The sequence below is a fragment of the Dasypus novemcinctus genome, chromosome 3 (assembly GCF_030445035.2).
Source record: "Dasypus novemcinctus isolate mDasNov1 chromosome 3, mDasNov1.1.hap2, whole genome shotgun sequence".
Classification (NCBI taxonomy): Eukaryota; Metazoa; Chordata; class Mammalia; order Cingulata; family Dasypodidae; genus Dasypus; species Dasypus novemcinctus.
Window position 1 is genome coordinate 153245999 of NC_080675.1, and position 19412 is coordinate 153265410.

General features: G+C 37.7%; 1 protein-coding gene across 2 annotated transcripts in view; it reads right to left on the reverse strand.

Annotated features, from left to right (window-relative positions):
• The window catches only part of CHRNA5 (cholinergic receptor nicotinic alpha 5 subunit), a 75432-nt gene that overhangs the window by 2713 nt on the left and 53307 nt on the right, over positions 1 to 19412 (reverse strand). For both annotated transcript variants that reach the window (XM_058294588.1, XM_058294587.2), the window contains exons 2-5: positions 10561 to 10712; positions 6774 to 6818; positions 3651 to 3760; positions 1210 to 2038 (exon numbers count right to left, since the gene is read on the reverse strand). In XM_058294588.1, the coding sequence (XP_058150571.1) occupies positions 1210 to 2038; positions 3651 to 3760; positions 6774 to 6818; positions 10561 to 10712 (1136 nt within the window). The remainder of the gene's footprint in view (positions 1 to 1209; positions 2039 to 3650; positions 3761 to 6773; positions 6819 to 10560; positions 10713 to 19412) is intronic.

Genomic DNA, 19412 nt, shown 5'->3' on the forward strand with positions numbered 1-19412 from the left:
GATAAGGAGAACTGAGGGGGTTGTAAAGACCCTTCTACTTCCCTGCTTCTAAGTTCCCCTCTGAAAAAGAGCCCATTTGATATCTTTTTACTATGTAGACATTTATTAAATTCCAACTCAGTCTAAATCATTATCTGTTTCAGAACTCCCTCATGGCTTCAGACAGTCTAAACGAATTTACTTAATTTTACTTCCACCAAATAGAAACTTTTCAAGTCTATAAGCATTAAAAGAGTATAAAAAATATGTATTGAATGTTCCTTTTGGGGGAAGTGGTATTGTTTTACCAGATTCACTCTATCTGCCTCCCACAACTGCTAGAAATTTTTCCACCTAAAAAAGCTTTAAAAATTAGAATTACATAATTTAATGGGACCATTCAAAGTAAATTCATTTATGAAAATGTTACTATGGTCATACTTTAAAAATATTACAAGGAAATAAAGAGAAGATTGAAATTTTACATGTTTTGAAAGAAAAACTCAGTCCAATATGATCACATCACTAAAATGTATTCATGTTCAATTCCTGCATTTAAATTAAATTATTTAAATGAGTAAACTTAAATTAAGTAAACCACTAAATTAATTAACTGAATTAAATTAAATATTTAAATGATTACACTTACATTAAATCACAGTGCTATTCCTAAGCTTCTATGAACACTGATGTATGAGAACATTTTACTCCATTTAATTTCACTAACATTCTCTTGAAATGACTATCAAAAATATTCAAGAAAATAGCTGTATCTCTAAAACCTACAATAAGACTCATTCTTTAAAAAATAAAATAACTTTTGACAAATTATGAAGCAGTTGTGCCTGCAAATTCCCATAGAATTAGGAAACAAAATTACTGAGGATAAAATTTTCTCATTCAGAGCCAGAAAAACATATGGCAGAATTACTATACCTTAGAATAATAGATCAGCAGAGCACTAAAGTTTTCTTTAGAGCCATCCAAAATGCTGACTGGGGAATGGAGAAGTTATATTTACAAATATGCTCCATATTGCAGGTGTTTTAATTGAAACAAACATTAGTAAAGATCTTTTATAGAACAATGTGTCAACCTTTCTGGCCCTCAGGCTATAGTTGTTAGGGTCACACTGCTTACTCTGCCAAAAGTAATTAAGGTCACTTCTGAATTTAGAACTGAAGCCAAAAAATACTGCATCTGCATTTGTAAATCCAATGTGACACAGACCTCACGGGTGTCATTCTCCTTCATGACGTGCCTTGTAATATAGCGAATAGAATCAAGTGCAGCTTCCAGTGTGTTTCTAGGTTTTGATCCATTACTGCTCTCGGTTTCCTCTTTTTGAGTGAAGTACCTATCTACGTGACTTCTCATGCAAAGCAGCTTTGGAAGCTTGTGAAGAAATATCTTACGAACCCAAGGTGCCATCGCATTATGTGTTGAGGAAGAACGATGATGAATATTGATAGCAAAGACCGTTACCATAATCGATAGGGTCACAAAAATCATGGTAAACACCAGATACTCTCCAATCAGAGGTATTACTTTCGAAGATGAGGGTATGATCTCTTCAATAACCAGAAGGAAGACGGTCAAAGAGACGAGCACTGATGTGCAGAGACTAATTTTTTCACCTTCATTTGAAGGAAGATAGAAGACAAGTACAGTTAAAAAGGAGAGCCCAATACAGGGTATAATAAGGAACAAGGTATAAAAGAGAGGCAGGCGCTTAATTACAAATGAGTAAGTGACATGTGGATACCAGCAACAGCCGTCAGTTCTGTTTCCTTTGCTGCCTGCTGCACTCACAATTTCCCATTCTCCATTATCAAAAAAATCTCTTTTGTCTACATGTTCGTCCTCTAAAATTATATCAACCTGTGATCCATCGTAAGTCCAAGAACCAAATTTCATAGAACAGTTTTGGAGATCAAATGGGAAAAACGTGACATCTATGGTACAGGAACTTTTGTAGTTTGCCGGTGGGGTCCAGGTGACAGTGCCATTGTACCTGACGATCATTTTTGTACGGCCCCCTTCAAAACGTCCATCTGCACTGAAATGCACACATACAACAATGTGGAGAAAACAACCCAAGCTTGCATTTTAGAAGCTTAATATTTAAAGTGTCTTTAACTGATAGCATGAAATAATTTTTAAATGATTACAGTGGAGATGTACTTGCTATACAGAGAGAATATATCTTCCTTAAATATCTAACTCTATTGTGAACTTGAACCTTCTCTTCCACATCTACTCCAGGTCTGACAAATCTATCTATCACAGAATCCTAGGGTTCTAGTGGTTGAAAAGACCTCACTTAACATGAAAAAATATAATTGGGCTTTTCATGAAACAGATGTGCACAGAGTCAGAACCTGAATTCACATTCCCAGACTGCCAGCACAGTGCTCTTTCCACTCAGCCACAAATTCTGGGTGCTTTCTTCTTCAAAGGGAAAAGAACATTAACGCAATGCTGGGTGTGGCCCTGAAAAATGGCAGTGCCTCTCAAGCTCTCCCACCAGGTACACTCATACTGGAGAAGGCTAGCAAGAAGGTTCACACAAACATAAGGTATTTCTTTGAAACATCATTTTTTATCTTAAAATTAATGTGACTTTTTCACTCTATAATACATTCTCAGATATATTTATGAAATACATGTTTAACATGAAAATGTTTTCAAATACATTGAGTAAAATGATGTTCCAAGAAACTGCATCATGTTACTTCATTGCTTTATTCACCCCTTACATATTGAGAAGCATGGACATAAAGCTTTCAAATAGACAAAAGTGATAAAAAGCTGTTTTTGAGTAGTGTTTGTTCTATCCTCATGCCAAATTGCCTTTTTACAAATAAGACAAAGTACTTTAGGAGAAGCACAAATTCCCAGATTTGCCCTGGAGTGGCCCCAGAATAAAATGAGACAGTATCCAGAATTATTCTCTCCCCAAGTTAAAAACCATCTTCAAAACACCTTCATAGGCTAGGATTCCTATAAAGATGAGTTATTAACCTAACACATTCCTCATTGTGAGAAAAATTATACTATGTTCAGGCAAAATTAAAAGGATGCCTATTTGGACATAAAGTATGACCCCAACAATGTAAAAATTGCACCAAAAAATCTGAAAGGAAGTCTGCCAAATATGTAGTGTAGCAAATAAGACTTAATGGGGATTTCTTCATAGAGCAACAGCATCTTAGACAAGGTAAGCTGTCATAGGCCTCCATTTCCTCATCTGTAAAATAAATGTAATAACAATACATATCTCATGACGTTATGAAAGTTGAATGAAATAAAGCACGAGGCACTTAGTACATTGTCAGTTCATTATATGTAAAAGCTAATGGCAGTGGTTGCCTCTAAGTGATGGGAAAATGGGATTGAGTATAGGTGATTTCCCCCTATTTCCTTACACCTTTCTGTACTTCTCAAATGTTTCATAAATTTGGATATCAAAGAGCCCTTTTATGATAAACCAAAAAAGATGAGAATGCACAGAATCCACTGGGAGGCTTATGAAACAAAAGAACATATGATCTTTTCATTTGATTTTACAGCTAAACAGTGTTCAAAAGGGAGAGAAAATTACTAGTGACTAATATTAATAAAAGTGTTTTCTTCTGAAAACACACCATTATATTGATAGTATAACTTACTTATCAAACAAAACGATATCTGGGCTCCAGAGAGAATCTGAAGGGACACGTATAACTTTTATTCCACCATAGTCATCAGGGTTCCATCTTAATTTTACATCTATCCATTCCTTTAAAAAAAAAGAAATGTACCTTAATTTCAATAAAATTCAGTCAAAAACTGGAAACTATATATTTTTGGTCAAATCTAGAAATTTTTGACATGAATCATATCTAGCCCCAATAGAGAAAACTCACCTCCATGTCCTTTTTTTCGGTCCATGTCGTTTTTTTTTAAGATGTATTACTTATTTATTGCTCTCCCCTTCCCCTTCCCCCCCCCCCCCAGTTGTCTGCTCTCTGTGTCCATTCACTGTGTGTTCTTCTGTGACCACTTCTATCCTTATCAGAGGCACCCGGAATCTGTGTTTCTTTTTGTTGCATCATCTTGTGTCAGCTCTCCGTGTGTGCAGCACCATTCTTGGGCAGGCTGCACTTGCTTTTGCACTGGGCAGCTCTCCTCACGGGGCACATTCCTTGTGCATGGGGCTCCCCCGCGTGGCATGGCACTTCTTGCATGCATCAGCACTGCGCATGGCCAGCTCCACACGGGTCAAGGAGGCCTGGGGTTTGAACCGCGGACCTCCCATGTGGTAGGCAGATGCCCTAACCACTGGGCCAAGTCCGCTTCCCTGTCCATGTCTTTTTTATGAGCCCTAGAGCATAACCCTGTCCCCTGGTGCAAGTTCTAGCCAGGCACAGACAAGGTGAAAGGTTTAGTTCCCAGAGTGCCAAAGCTGTGTATATTCAGTGGTTCTGCTCAGCACCAGAATCTTGTACCACCAACTGGCCATATGCAGGAATGGCAGTCACATAAATCCAAGTTCCATGTGCAAGAGAAACATTCCCTTTTCCAGCTGTATCATCACCTGATTTTGCTGGACTTGTCCATGCAAAGGGGAGTTGGATTTATTAATATCACACGTTCCACATACTTAAGCACCTTGTCCATTCAGTAACAATTCTGTGATCATATCAAGTTTAGAGTTGCACTCTTAAAGCACCCCATACATGGGTTTTAGAAGTGGGTTTAGGTGTGTGCCAGCTGAGCCCTGAGCCTCAGTGGAGTTGCAATACCTACTCTCCAGTTTGTTAGACTTACCCAGGTCAGCTCACAGGGAGGTGAGGATGGTAAACCACCACACCAGGCAACCAAGAGAATCTACAGTTGTAACTGCAAGCAGGAGAATACCATCCATCAGCCATGTGGGATCTAAGCACCACCCCCCCACACACCCACCAATTCAGAGGTGAAGTGGACATCACCATCTCAGGGTCCGCAGGATGGAGGAATAAAATATGGACTAGAGTGGACTTACTGGTATTCTACTACAGAATTATTGTGACTCTAGCAGTGGAAGAAATTGTATCACTGATATGGAGACAGTGGCCATGGGATTTGTTAAAGGCAGAGAGAGGGAAAAAGAGGTGTAATATGGGGGCATTTTGGGACTTGGAGTTGTCTTGAATGATATTGCAGGGACAGATGCAGGCCATTATATATCTTGCCATAACCCACTGAATGGACTGGGAGAGAGTGTAAACTACAATCCATGCAGTAGCAGTGCTTCAAAATGTATTCATCAAATGCAATGAATGTGCCACACTGATGAAAGAGGTTGTTGATGTGGGAGGAGGTGGGGGTGGGGACTGGGGTATATGGTAACCCCTTATATATATATATATATATATATATATATATTTTTTTTTAAGATTATTTCTCTCCCCTTCTTCCCCCCTCAGCCCCGCCCCCCCCACCACAGTTGTCTGTTCTCTTTGTCTATTTGCTGCATGTTCTTTGTCTGCTTCTGTTGTCAGCGGCACGGAGAACTGTGTTTCTTTTTGTTGCGTCATCTTGTTGTGTCAGCTCTCCGTGCGGGCGGCACCATTCTTGGGCAGGCTGCACTTTCCTTTCGTGCTGGGTGGCTCTCCTTACGGGGCGCACTCCTTGCGTGTGGGGCTCCCCTACGCAGGGGACACCCTGTGTGGCACCACATTCCTTGCACGCATCAGCACTGCACATGGGCCAGCTCCACACGGGTCAAGGAGGCGCGGGGTTTGAACCGTGGACCTCCCATGTGGCAGATGGATGCCCTATCCACTGGGCCAAGTCTGTTTCCTCCTTATATTTTTTAACATAACATTTTGTGTGATCTATGTATCTTTAAAAAAAAGAGACAAAAAAACAACTAGAATAAGAAAATGCAAAGAGTCAGAATCTTCAATGTTATAAAATTATATTTTTAAAGTGAAAAAAAAAAAGAAGTGGGTTTAGAGAGTTGATGTATAAAATTAGTGATGATAGAGAAAGAATAAACAGAAGGAGGCACTCAACAGCAGATGATGACATAAAATGGTGACCAAGAAAAATTTTATTAAAAAGGGACTACTGCATAAAAATAACTCATCCCAATCTTGCCCATTCCCATCTCAAAGCAAAAGCCAAAATAGTTGTAGTGGCCCGCAAGGTGCTACATTATTGGCCTCCCATTGCTTCCCTGACCTCATCTCCTACTCCTCTCCCATGGCTCACTCACTCTGGCCACACTGGCCTCCTTGCTGTTCCCTAAACCCACTAAACACACTCCAGCCTCAGGGCCTCTGCACTTGCTGCTCCCTCTGCCTAGAATACTCTTCCAGGTAACTGCATGGCTGGCTTCCTCTCCTCCTCCAAGTCTTTGCTCAAACATCACCTTCTCAGTGATGCTTTCCCTGACCATCCAACTTGAAAGTACAATCCCAGTGCTCCTATCCCTTCCCCAATGGATTTTTCTCCAAGCTATCGGCTTCTAAGACACTATATAACTTAATAGTTAATTTTCCTCCCATCAGAATGAAGTTCCTTGAGGGCAGGGATTTTTGTCTGTTTTGTTCCTTGCTGATGAACAATGCCCAGAGCAGAGCCTGGCACACAGCAAGCACTCCTAAAACTATTAATTAAAGGAACAGAAGGCCCCATTGACCCTTCTCTTTCTGCATCCTGCATAATCTACTGAGACCACATTTTATGTCTCTTTGTCCTATAAACCCTGTAATAAAAACAGGTGGTAAACCAGTTGGGTGCCCTTTGGATTTTATACGTACCTGTTTCAACCAGACGTTTGTTGTCATTAACTGATTTTTCTCATCCTATAAAATTAAAAAATGTAAGGCTGATTATTTCAATGACAGAAAGTATGTTTCACATGTTTATACAAATACTCCTCTCCAAATGAGTATCTACATTCTGTTAATCCAGTTCTCTAGAAAGGTAGGATCTTTTTTCCAGCTTAGTTTTATATATTTTTTTCCTTTTGATGTACTCTGTATTTCAGATAAACTGTGCTAGAGAACATCGTTGGAATTTTTAGATTTCACACTTATGGTTTCAGCAAATCTAAGATATAAGCACAGCATTATTTTATATACTCAGCACCAAGAAATTTTAAAAATGGCTGCCAATGAAGTATGAGCTGCCACAAATTATAAGATCTTTATTTCAGAGGCGGTAAAATATAGAAAAGCTGCACCTGAGAATCAGTTAAGATACGTATTTTTATGTGTTTCTGAGGGACTAGAATTTGTCATTTGTTTCTCCAGAGGCACAAATCTGAATCTCTCTGTGGGGCTGCTATGTATTAATAGAAAAAAATTTTGAGGTCATAGCCTTGAATGCTTTTATTTATTTATGTATTTTTAATTATTTTATTTATTTCTTCCCAGACACTTGCTGTGTCTGTTCGTCTTCCTTGTTTCTTTTAGGAGGCACTGGGAACCGAACCAGGGCCACTGATGTGGGAGGGAGGCACCTAATCGCTTGAGCCACCTCCATTCCCTGTTTTGTTGTGTCTCTTGTGTTTTTTCTTTTTGTGCCTCTTGTTGTGTCATCACATTGCATCAGCTTGCCATGCCTGCTCATTGCGCCAGCTCGCTGTCTTCTTTAGGAGGCACCCAGGAATTCAGCCAGGGACATCCCGTGTGGTAGGTGGGAGCTCAATTGCTTGAGCCACATCTGCTTCCCCTAAACTTCTAAGAAATTTGGATTCTCTTCTGTAGGGATTAGGAAAGGACTGAAAGATACCCAGTATGAGAATGATATGAGGCGTCTGTGACTTGATTTCCCAAAAACTCAGTTTTTCTCAGTAAATTGGAAATAGCAGCACTTCCGTGTCTATTTCACACCCTTAAATGCTTTTAGACCCCACTTTTCTACAGAACCAGGGGCCTCTCCAAGAGGCAACACTCTGCTTGGCTACCCTTCCTCCTACCATTTTCTTTTCTTTTTCTTTAGGAAGCATGGGGAACCAAACCCAGGACCTCTCATGTGGGATGGAGGTGCTCAACTGCTCGAGCCACATCTGCCCCCTCCCATCATTTTCTATGACTTTCTCAAAGACTAGGTTCCTGCTCTCTCCCACCTGCTTTAAAATCTCATCAGTCCAAATACCCAGAGCAAGCAAATTCATAAGACAGAAAGTAGATTAGAGTTTACCAGAGGCTGAGAGAAGGGGGAATGCTGAGTTACTGCTTAATGGGTATACTTTCTGTTTGGGGTAATGAAAAAGTTCTAGAAATAGTAATGGTTGCACAACCTTTTGAATATAATACCACTTAAAATGGATACAAAAAACAAAAAAACAAAAATGGATACAATGAAAATTTTCTGTTATTTATGTTTTAATACAATAAAATTTAAAAACTCATTATTCCAAAGGTTTCAATAACCCATAGACCACTAACCCCAAATTGACATCTTTAGCCTCATCTCTCACACCTCCAAGGCAGTCTTGAGTTTTCGAGGGCCTAGTGAATATTTGCTTTTGAATGTACCACAATCCCCTCAAATCACAATCAAACACATCTTCTCCACCTGCTTCCCCATAACAACTAATTACATCTGAAATTTTTTGGCAATCTTCCTTTCAAATCAACTAGACTTCAAAATCTGGCATTATCTTTGCCACCTCACTCTCTATTTCATGATCAAGTCTTCTTCGCTCTCTACCTGTATGTTTTCCTGATTTGCCTCCCACACTCCTAGTCTCTCTTTCACTTGCAGAACCATTGTGTATATTACTCCTGCCTTACAGGTCCTCTTCACGTACTGCTGCCCCCAGTCTGCCACCTATCAGATCTCTGTTTACTCAGCATATACTGTATGCCAGACCCTGCCCTGGGACAGACCCGAGAACAAGGCTGCCTTGAGGACACAGCACATGATACCGCATAATGGACTATATTAAAATGCAATGTGCTGTTGGAGCAGATGAAAGACAGCGGTCCCAGGCAGTCTGGAAGGATTTCAGAAAGGGTCTGAAATGAATTTGGCCTTGAAGGAAACATGGCTTGTGCCAAAAAGGAAAACTCTCCAGTGTAACAAACAGCAGGAGCAAAGGCACAGAGGCAGGCAGGCTCACCCCACTGCTCCTACTTAGCTAGGCTTCCCGCACATTCATCATTTGATCTTAACAAAAATGCCCAGTGCCACTTAACTAAGATTGTATTGATTCTTCTGATTAAAGTATTTTTCCTCTCTGCCACATCAAACCCTACACTTCCACAAAGTCAGCTCAAGCGCCACCCCCTCCACCTGCCTTCTTTGATAATCCCAGTCCTGGAGATTGGAATTCCCAGACCATTGTGGCATGACAATTTGGCACTGCATTCTCTGTCGTTACTATTTATGTACTAATAGCCCAACTAGAGCAAAAGGTCTTTGAGGGCACCCCTATTTACCTTTCTTCCTACTTTCTTATTTTTATTTATATTTAAAATCTCCCATATTGCCTAGTAAATGGCTGAGCACACAGTTCCTCTATAAATTGACCTTTCTGGAAGCAATTAGGTGGCATGTATCAGCAGACTTTTACAGTAAATGTATACATTTGAGTATTGAGTATTTACTCAGTGTATACCCTTTGAGTCGCTAACGCCTTTTCTTAAGGAAAAGAGAAATATTGTGTATGAAATACATTCATCACTGTCGTTTATTATAGGAAAAATTGGGACCAAGTTTCTGCCAACAATAGAATGTTTAAATAAATTATATGTGGAGTATTATGTAGCCATTAAAATTATATTTGAAGATAACAAGAAAATTTTCAAACCAAAGTTATATCTAAGATATTATCTAAATTTTGTAACATTACCCAAAGAAAAAACTGACAAGAAATAAAACAAAATGTTAACATTGATCACATCTGTGTGGTAGAATTACAGTAAATTTTTATTTTCTTATATTTATTTTTCTACATTTTCCAAATTCTCTATAAAAATCATGCATTGTTTCTCTAATCAGAAAATAAAGGCATACCTATAAATGTTATTTATAAATACTTCTTGGCTATTCTGAGAACACAACAGGGAAATAATTTTTGATTGACACAATCAAAACAAGAAGAAACTAGTTTAAAAATCAACATGGACTTTTGGCTTAAATAGAACAGATCTCATGACAATAAGAGTTAGTTATCAAGGGAATCTATCCCACTGGTGAATGTCATATGGAAAAATCTCTGAAATGCTGTAAGTGAAATAGTGAGACAATGATCTGTTAAGCTTTTTGGTCCTAAGACTCTACAACTCTATTCTTTGACTTTTTCCTTTTAAAAATACAAATAAAGGCAGAAAGTTTAACAAATTTAAGAAGAAACATCAATATAAAGTGTTCATTTTAATATCTTCTAAAAGTTTTAAAAATAGACCTAACATGTTATCTTAAGAGATAAAACAATTTTCTAAACTATACAGTATATAAGCCGGGTAAGTTCCTTGAAGGAAAGGACTGTGCTAACTCGCGTGTCATCCTTGGTGTCTAGCACAGCACCTGGGCATATAACAGGCTCTCAATAAATCTTGTGAAAATTGAATGTGTAATGGTGTGCACACGTACCACATCCACTAGTTGAGATATTGCAAGGCCAAACTTTATTTTTATTTTGTCATTCAGGTGTTCCACAGGACGAACCCATCTTTCGTAGTCTTGAAATAAATCCTTAAACAAACTATCTTCATGTTTTGCAACAAGGGACGGTTCAGATAATCCTGAATAACAAATTTTTAAAGTTAGTGTATTGACTTCTCTCCCACCAAAAACCTATACTCTAAAAACAAAAAAGGTTCAGCATTATTAAGTAACTAAACATTTAGGCTATTATGAATGCAGCTTTTAAAATTAAAGATTAATATAGATATCTGTTATCAAAAAAGGAATACTCCAGCTCAGATACATTTCTTAGTTAGGTCAGACTATCCACTATGGAAAAATGCTAAATCCTTTAAGGGAAGCAGATGTAGCTCAGTGGTTGAGCACCCGCTTTCCATGTAGGAGGTCCTGGGTTTAATCCCCAGCACCTCCTTTAAAAAAAAAATCTGCACATTTGAAGGGAGCAATGTAGCTCAGAAGCCTGAGTGCTTGCTTCCCATGTACGACACTCTGGCTCCAATCCCTGCACAGGTTTAAAAACAAAAGTGCGGGAATGGGGGAGCTGGTATTCAATCCCTGGCCCTGGTACCTAAAAAAATAAAAATTTCCTTAAGTAGAACTCAACGCTCTATACAGAGTGACTTAAAATCTAAGTTACAAAAGCTTTTAATTTGCCAGGCTAAGTGATGGTTGCGCGTCATAAAATTCCAGACCTAGAAAACAGATAACTGAAACAAAGTTCATTTAACAACTATAAGTATAAAATATATATATTCTAATTTCATAGTCACACGTAACTATTGAATGAATTGTTCAGCTTTGTCATACTGTTGTTTGCTGCACATTTGTATAAAACTACCTCAGGGTCTAAGATGTTTACAAATTACAAATTTTTTAAAGTTTCAGATATCATGGCCAAAGACTCACTAGATTTATGGATCACAGATACGTTTATAATCTATTGAACTTAAATAAGCATTTCTGAAGAAATGAGAGTTTTCAGCAAAGTCTGAATCAGAGTCTCTGTCAAGGAAATATGAAATATATGAATTTCAAGCATGATGTTTACTCAAGACTCTAATGCATTTATGAAAAAAAATCATTCACTTGAAACAAAAATGTCACCAGCTTATTTATCATAAAGTATACACATAGGAATGATAGTAGCTAATGATGGTCTTCCAACCCTAAAGAATTATTTAGCAGAAAATTACCACTTTCAAAAAATCTTCTTTTTATTACAATAGACCTTGTTTTCTATATGGAGCTATTAAAGAATATCTGGTCACTCCAGCTAGTAAAAACCATTCCCTGAATCTCTTTCACTGCCTATTTTTTCATTACTAGAGAGTGTTCTCCTCAAGGGTTTTTATGTCCTGCTTCCCTGAGCAACTTAAGATACTTGATTTAATCTATAAATACCATAGAGTTTGTGTCTTGCTTCCCATAAAAGTCTCTTTATGCTGAAATGCACAGCACTGGAGAAAATTAGTCTATCAGAGCATTATTTACTGGAGTGTCATTCTTAATGTTTAAAAGCCCTTAATTTTAGAGCTTTAAGTTCAAATACAATTTTTAAACTGTTTCTCTTTTTCTAATCCATTTTTAAGGTTTTATAGTCTCTGAAACATGAAAATTTAAGATTGTTTAAAACATGAAAATAAATCTTTCAATTGTATGTAAGGACCTTTTGCATTTTGACCAAAAAAAAAAAAAAAAGCTAGCTTTAATTGCCACCTCAAATCCTGTTTGAAAGAGACAGTGTATAAAAAAGTAATAAATTAATCTCAACATTTTATCAAATGAGAACCCTTAATACATCCAATACTAGAAATACCATTTTCTTAGCACTACTTTACGGAAATGGCAGGTGCAAATGTCAGTGGTATTTTAGCACAAAACCTTAATGGTGCACTCAAATACTACATAGAGATGGCGCTTTTGTAGCTGGTTCTAAACATTGTAAGTTTATGGGGCTCATAAATCTCTGAATGTTAAAAAGGAGACAATCCAATTACTTCCCTCTTTTCACAAATGGGGCCATATGACCAGAAAGGCTGGTGCTGCAGAGCTGTTTATAGGAGAGTTCTGAGGGGCTCCCCAGCCTCCCACTCTTTCCACCCTAATAGCTTCTGCCTTGAGACAGCTTTCTAGAAGAGAAGCCTAATGAGTGCCACATCCCCTGAAAGCTAGCCTATACCAATCTATTGGACACTCACCTTGTACCAGTAGTGGGCCAGATGCTGAGAACATACTGGTAAACAAAACAGGCAGTATCCCTATTTACAGCCCAGTTGGAGAGACTAACATGGTATACACAAAGCTGTATATAAGCTAAATTCTAAATAAAAAGAATCAAACAGTTTTTATAGAAAAGTTATTTTTTAAAAAGTTTGAATAGTTAAATCAATTATTTTCAACCTAGGTTCCTTGGAATCTCAGAACATTTATTTTTCAAACTATTTGTGACCAAAATTATATAGTGTTCAACACATTACATAATACTGTTTTATATTATTTTCTGATTACCTCATATAAGTCTTTGATCTCCAGAGAAAGCAATGTCCTGGAAGGTAGAAATCATTTCTGTATTTTGGCATCCATATAGTACTAAGTATAATGCTGGGTGCAGTAGTTATGCAATATATTCTAGTTTTCTTTCCCTTCCTTGACTTAAAAATACTTGACTCACAACCTTCTTTTCCCTTTCTGTCTCCTGTAAACCTGTCTTTCAGACTCTAGCTCTGTGAATCTGCTCAATTTCCTTAATTCATATCAGTTAGGTCATGTAAATATTTGTACTTCAGTGCCTGGCATGCTTCACTCAATACAAGGTCTTCAAGATTCATCCATGTTATCCTGTGTTAACAGTGCATTCCTTCTTACAGCTGAGTAATATTCCATTGTTTTTTTTTTAATATGCTTTATTTTTATTTTTCAAAAGAAACTTAGATTACATAAATGTTACACAAAAAATATAGGGCATTCCCACATGCCCCACTCCTTAGCCCTCCCACATTTTCCCACATAACAACATTCTTCATTAGTGTGGTAGTACATTTGCCACAAGTGCTGAACACATCTTGAAGCATTGCCACTAAGCAATGATTATAGTTTATATTATAGTTTATACCCTCTCCTGCACATTTTTACAAGTTGTTACAAAGATATACAATGGCTTGTATCTGTCATTGCAATGTCATTCAAGATAATTCCTAAGTCCCAAAAATGCCCCCAAATCACACTTATTTTTTCCTCACCCTCCCCTCAAAACCTCCAATGACCTCAGTGACCACTGCCTCTACATTCCTGATAAAAGTTCTACTCTAGTCTATTCTAGGCTAGTTCATTCTAGACCTACCCTATAAGTAATGCTAAAGGAAGTTCTGAAAAGAAAAGTCACTAGACAATGGTTCAAAGTGGCATAAAGAAATAAAAGACCTCCAGTGAAGGTAACTATTTGGATAACTTTTTTTTAAGATTTATTTATTTCTCTCCCCCCCCTTCCCCCCGCACCCCGTTGTCTGTTCACTGTGTCTTTTTGCTGCATCTTCTTTGTCCGCTTCTGTTGTCATCAGCGGCACAGGAATCTGTGTTTCTTTTTGGTTGCATCATCTTGTTGTGTCAGCTCTCCGTGTCTGCGGCGCCATTCCTGGGCAGGCTGCACTTTCTTTCATGCTGGGCGGCTCTCCTTAGGGGGCTTACTTCTTGCGCGTCGGGCTCCCCTACACGGGGACACCCCTGTGTGGCAGGGCACTCCTTGCACGCATCAGCACTGTGCATAGGCCAGCTCCACACGGGTCAAGGAGGCCCGGGGTTTGAACTGCAGACCTCCCATGTGGTAGACGGATGCCCTAACCACTGAGCCAAGTCCGCCGCCTATTTGGCTAATTATAAATGCCAGTACTATTGTACATTTTTTGTCTGTAACTCTACTTTTTACTTCCTGTAGGTGCTAAAATGCAAATGCATTAAAACTAATGATAAATCTATGGTTTTGTACACAATGTACAAAGATATAATTGGTAGCAATGCAAAAAAAGGTGGGGGGACAGAGGAGTATAGGAAAAGTGTATATGTATTCTGTTGAAATCAGATTGGTGACAACACTCGGAGGGGAAATTGCAGACATACGCAAAAAGATAACAGATATGATGGGAATGAACACCACAGTTCAAGAAATCAAAAATACACTTGCAGCAAATATCAGCAGACTAGAAGAGGCAGAGCAGAGAATTAGTGATGTGGAAGACAGTACATCAGAAATCAAACAGATAGTAGAAGGGGTCGATAAAAAGATAGAAAAAAATCCAGCTAGGACTTAGGGACCTGAATAACAACGCAAAACGCTCAAACATATGTATTATAGGCATTCCAGAAGGAGAAGAGAAGGGAAAGGGGTCAGAAGGAGTGTTGCAGGAAATAATGGCTGAAAACTTCCCAAATCTACTGAAAGAGACAGATGTACATATCCAAGAAGCACAGCACACTCCACTAGTCATAAACCCCAACAGGGCCACCCCAAGACACAAACTTGTCAAATTATCCAATGCTCAAGACAGAGAGAAAATCCTAAAAGCAGCAAGAGAAAAGAAAACCATCACATACAAGGGAAGCTCCATAAGATTAAGTGCTGATTTCTCATCTGAAACCATGGAGGCAAGAAGGCAGTGGTATGATATAATCAAAGTACTAAAGGAAAAAAAATTCCAACCAAGAATACTCTATCCAGCTAAAACTAGCATTCAAACATGATGGAGAGTTCAAAATATTCACAGATAAACAGAAACTGAAAGAGTATACCAATAAGAAACCTCCCCTTCAAGAAATTCTAAAGGGAGTTCTGCAGGAAGAAAGGAAAAAACAGGACAGGCAGAGTTGGAGGAGAGTATAAGAGCAACAAAAAAAGACAAAAATAGAAGAAAAAAAATACAAACAAAATATGACAAACACAAATCCAATCAAAATATGACTAACACAAATAATTCCTTGAAAGTAATAACACTGAATGTCAACGGATTAAACTCACCTATCAAAAGATTCAGACTGGGTCATTGGATAAGGAAATATGACCCATCCGTATGCTGTCTACAAGAGACATATCTTAGACCCAGAGACGCATGGAGATTGAAGGTGAATGGCTGGAAAACAATCATACAAGCAAACAGTAACCAAAAAAAGGCAGGAGTAGCTATATTAATATCAGACAAAATAGACTTTAAATGTGAAACAATTGTGAGAGACAAAGAAGGACACTACATTTTAGTGAAAGGGAAAATCTGTCAAGAAGATCGAACAATCATAAACATTTATGCTCCTAACAAGGGTGCCTCTAAATACGTGAGGCAAACGCTGGAAAAACTAAGTGAAACAATAGATACATCTACAATTATAGTGGGGGATTTTAATACACCACTATCTACCTTGGACAGAACATCACAAAAGAGAATCACTAAAGAAACAAAACATTTGAACAGTATATTAGAGGAGCTGGATCTAACAGGCATATATAGATCATTACACCCAAACACAGCAGGATATACATTTTTCTCAAGTGCACATGGATCATTCTCCAAGATAGACCATATACTAGGCCACAAAGAAAAGCTTAATGAATTCAGAAAGATTGAAATCATACAAAACAATATCTCTGACCACAGTGGAGTCAAGCTGGAAATTTGCAAGGGACAGAGGCCCAGGTTTCACACCAAGATGTGGAAATTAAACAGCACAATCTTAGAAAAACAGTGGCTCAAAGAGGAAATCTCAAAAGAAATCAATGACTACCTTGAAACAAATGATAATGATAACACAACATAACAAAATTTATGGGATGCAGCAAAAGCAGTACTGAGAGGGAAATTTATAGCCATAAATTCATATATCAAAAAAGAAGAAAGAGCAAAAATTGAAGAACGAACTGCACATTTGAAGGAATTAAAAAAACAACAACAAAGTAGCCCAACAGGAAGAAGAAGGAAGGAAATAACAAAGATAAGAGCAGAACTAAATGAAATAGAAAATAAGAAAGCACTTGAAAAGATAAACAAGACCAAGAGCTGGTTTTTTGAGAAGATCAACAAAATTGACAAACCTTTAGCGAGACTAAACAAAGAAAAAAAAGAGAGAAGATGCAAATATACAAAATAAGAAATGAGGAAGGCGATATCACCACTGACCCCACAGAAATAAAGACTATCATAAGAGGATACTTTGAAAAACTATATTCCAACAAAAATGACAATTTAGAGGAAATGGACAAATTCCTAGAAACACATAAGCAACCCATATTGATGAAAGAAGAAATTGATGATCTTAACAAACCAATCACAAGCAGAGAGATAGAATCAGTCATTAAAAATCTCCCAACTAAGAAGAACCCAGGGTCAGATGGCTTCACAGGTGAATTCTACAAAACATTCCGGAAAGAACCAACACCAATCCTGCTGAAACTATTCCAAAAAATCGAAACAGAAGGAACATTGCCTAACTCCTTCTATGACGCCAACATTACCCTAGTACCAAAGCCAAACAAAGACACCACAAGAAAGGAAAATTACAGACCAATTTCTCTAATGAACCTAGACGCAAAAATACTTAACAAAATACTTGCTAATCGTATTCAACAACACATTAAACGATTTATACACCACGACCAAGTGGGATTTATTCCAGGTATGCAAGGATGGTTCAACATAAGAAAATCAATCAACGTAATACACCATATAAACAGATTGAAGGAAAAAAATCACATGATTACATCTATAGATGCAGAAAAAGCATTTGACAAAATACAGCACCCTTTCTTGATAAAAACACTCCAAAAGATTGGAATACAAGGAAATTTTTTGAACATGATTAAGAGTATATACGAAAAACCTAAAGCCAACATTGTTTACAATGGAGAAATCCTAAAATCCTTCCCTCTAAACTCAGGAACAAGACAAGGATGCCCATTGTCTCCGCTCCTATTTAACATTGTCTTAAAAGTACTTGCTCGAGCACTGAGGCAAGAACCAGATATAAAAGGCATTCAAATTGGAAAGGAAGAAGCCAAAATTTCACTATTTGCAGATGACATGATCCTATACATAGAAAACCCTGAGAGATCTATAACAAAGCTTCTAGAACTCATAAATGAGTTTAGTAAAGTCGCAGGTTATAAGATCAATGCGCAAAAATCAGTAGCATTTCTGTACACCAATAATGAGCAAGATCAGGAGGAAATCAAGAAACAAATACCATTCACAATAGTAAATAAAAAAATCAAATACTTAGGAATAAATTTAACTAAAGAGGTAAAAAACTTATACACCGAGAACTATACAAGACTGTTCAAGGAAATCAAAGAAGACCTAAATAAATGGAAGAATATTCCTTGTTCATGGATAGGAAGACTGAATATTATTAAGATGTCTATCCTACCAAAACTGATCTACACATTCAATGCAATCCCAATAAAAATCAACACAGCCTTCTTTAAGGAACTAGAAAAACTAACTATGAAATTTATTTGGAAAGGAAAGAGACCCCAAATAGCCAAAGACATACTGAAAAAGAAAAACGAAATTGGAGGAATCACACTACCTGACTTCAAAACATACTACAAAGCTACAGTAGTGAAAACAGCATGGTATTGGCATAAGGAGAGACACACAGACCAATGGAATCGAATTAAAAGCTCAGATATAGAAGCTCACATATATAGCCATATAATATTCGATAAAGCCATCAAACCCTCTCAACTGGGAGAGAGTGGCCTATTCAACAAATGGTGTCTGGAGAACTGGATAGCCATATGTAGAAGAATGAAAGAGGATTACCATCTCACACCTTATACAAAGATCAACTCAAGATGGATCAAAGACCTAAATATAAGAGCCAAGACCATAAAAACCTTGGAAAGCAGTGTAGGGAAACATCTACAGGACCTTGTAATAGGAAATGGATTCATGAATAGCACACCAAAAGCACAAGCAGCAAAAGAACTAATAGATAAATGGGACTTCCTCAAAATTAAATCCTTCTGCACCCGAAAGGAGTTTGTCAAGAAAGTAAAAAGGGAGCCAACACAGTGGGAGAAAATATTTGGCAACCATATATCTGATAAGAAACTTATAACTTGCATATATAAAGAACTCCTATATCTTGAAAATAAAAAGATAAACAACCCATTTAAAAAATGGGAAAAAAATTTAAACAGACACTTCTCCAAAGAAGAAATACAAATGGCTAAAAAGCACATGAAAAAATGCTCCAAATCTCTAGCTATCAGGGAAATGCAAATCAAAACTACAATGAGATACCATCTTACTCCCATAAGATTGGCAGCTATGAAAAAACAGAAGAATACAAATGCTGGAGAGGATGTGAAGAAAGGGGAACACTCATTCACTGCTGGTGGGAATGCAGAAGGATCCAACCATTCTGGAGGACAGTTTGGCGGTTTCTCAAAAAACTAACCATAGATTTGCCATATGACCCAGCAATACCACAGCTGGGTATATACCCAGCAGAACTGAAAACAAGGACACAAACCTATATATGTACACCAATGTTCATAGCAGCATTGTTCACTATCGCCAAAAGTTGGAATCAACCCAAATGCCCATCAACAGATGAGTGGATCAATAAAATATGGTATATACACACAATGGAATACTACTCGGCTGTAAGAACAAATACACTACAAACACACATGATAACATGGATGAATCTTGAGAACCTTATGTTGAGTGAAGCAACCCAGGCATTGAAGGACAAATACTACATGAACTCAATGATATGAAATAAGAAAGCTGCCTCAGAGAGTTAGAGAC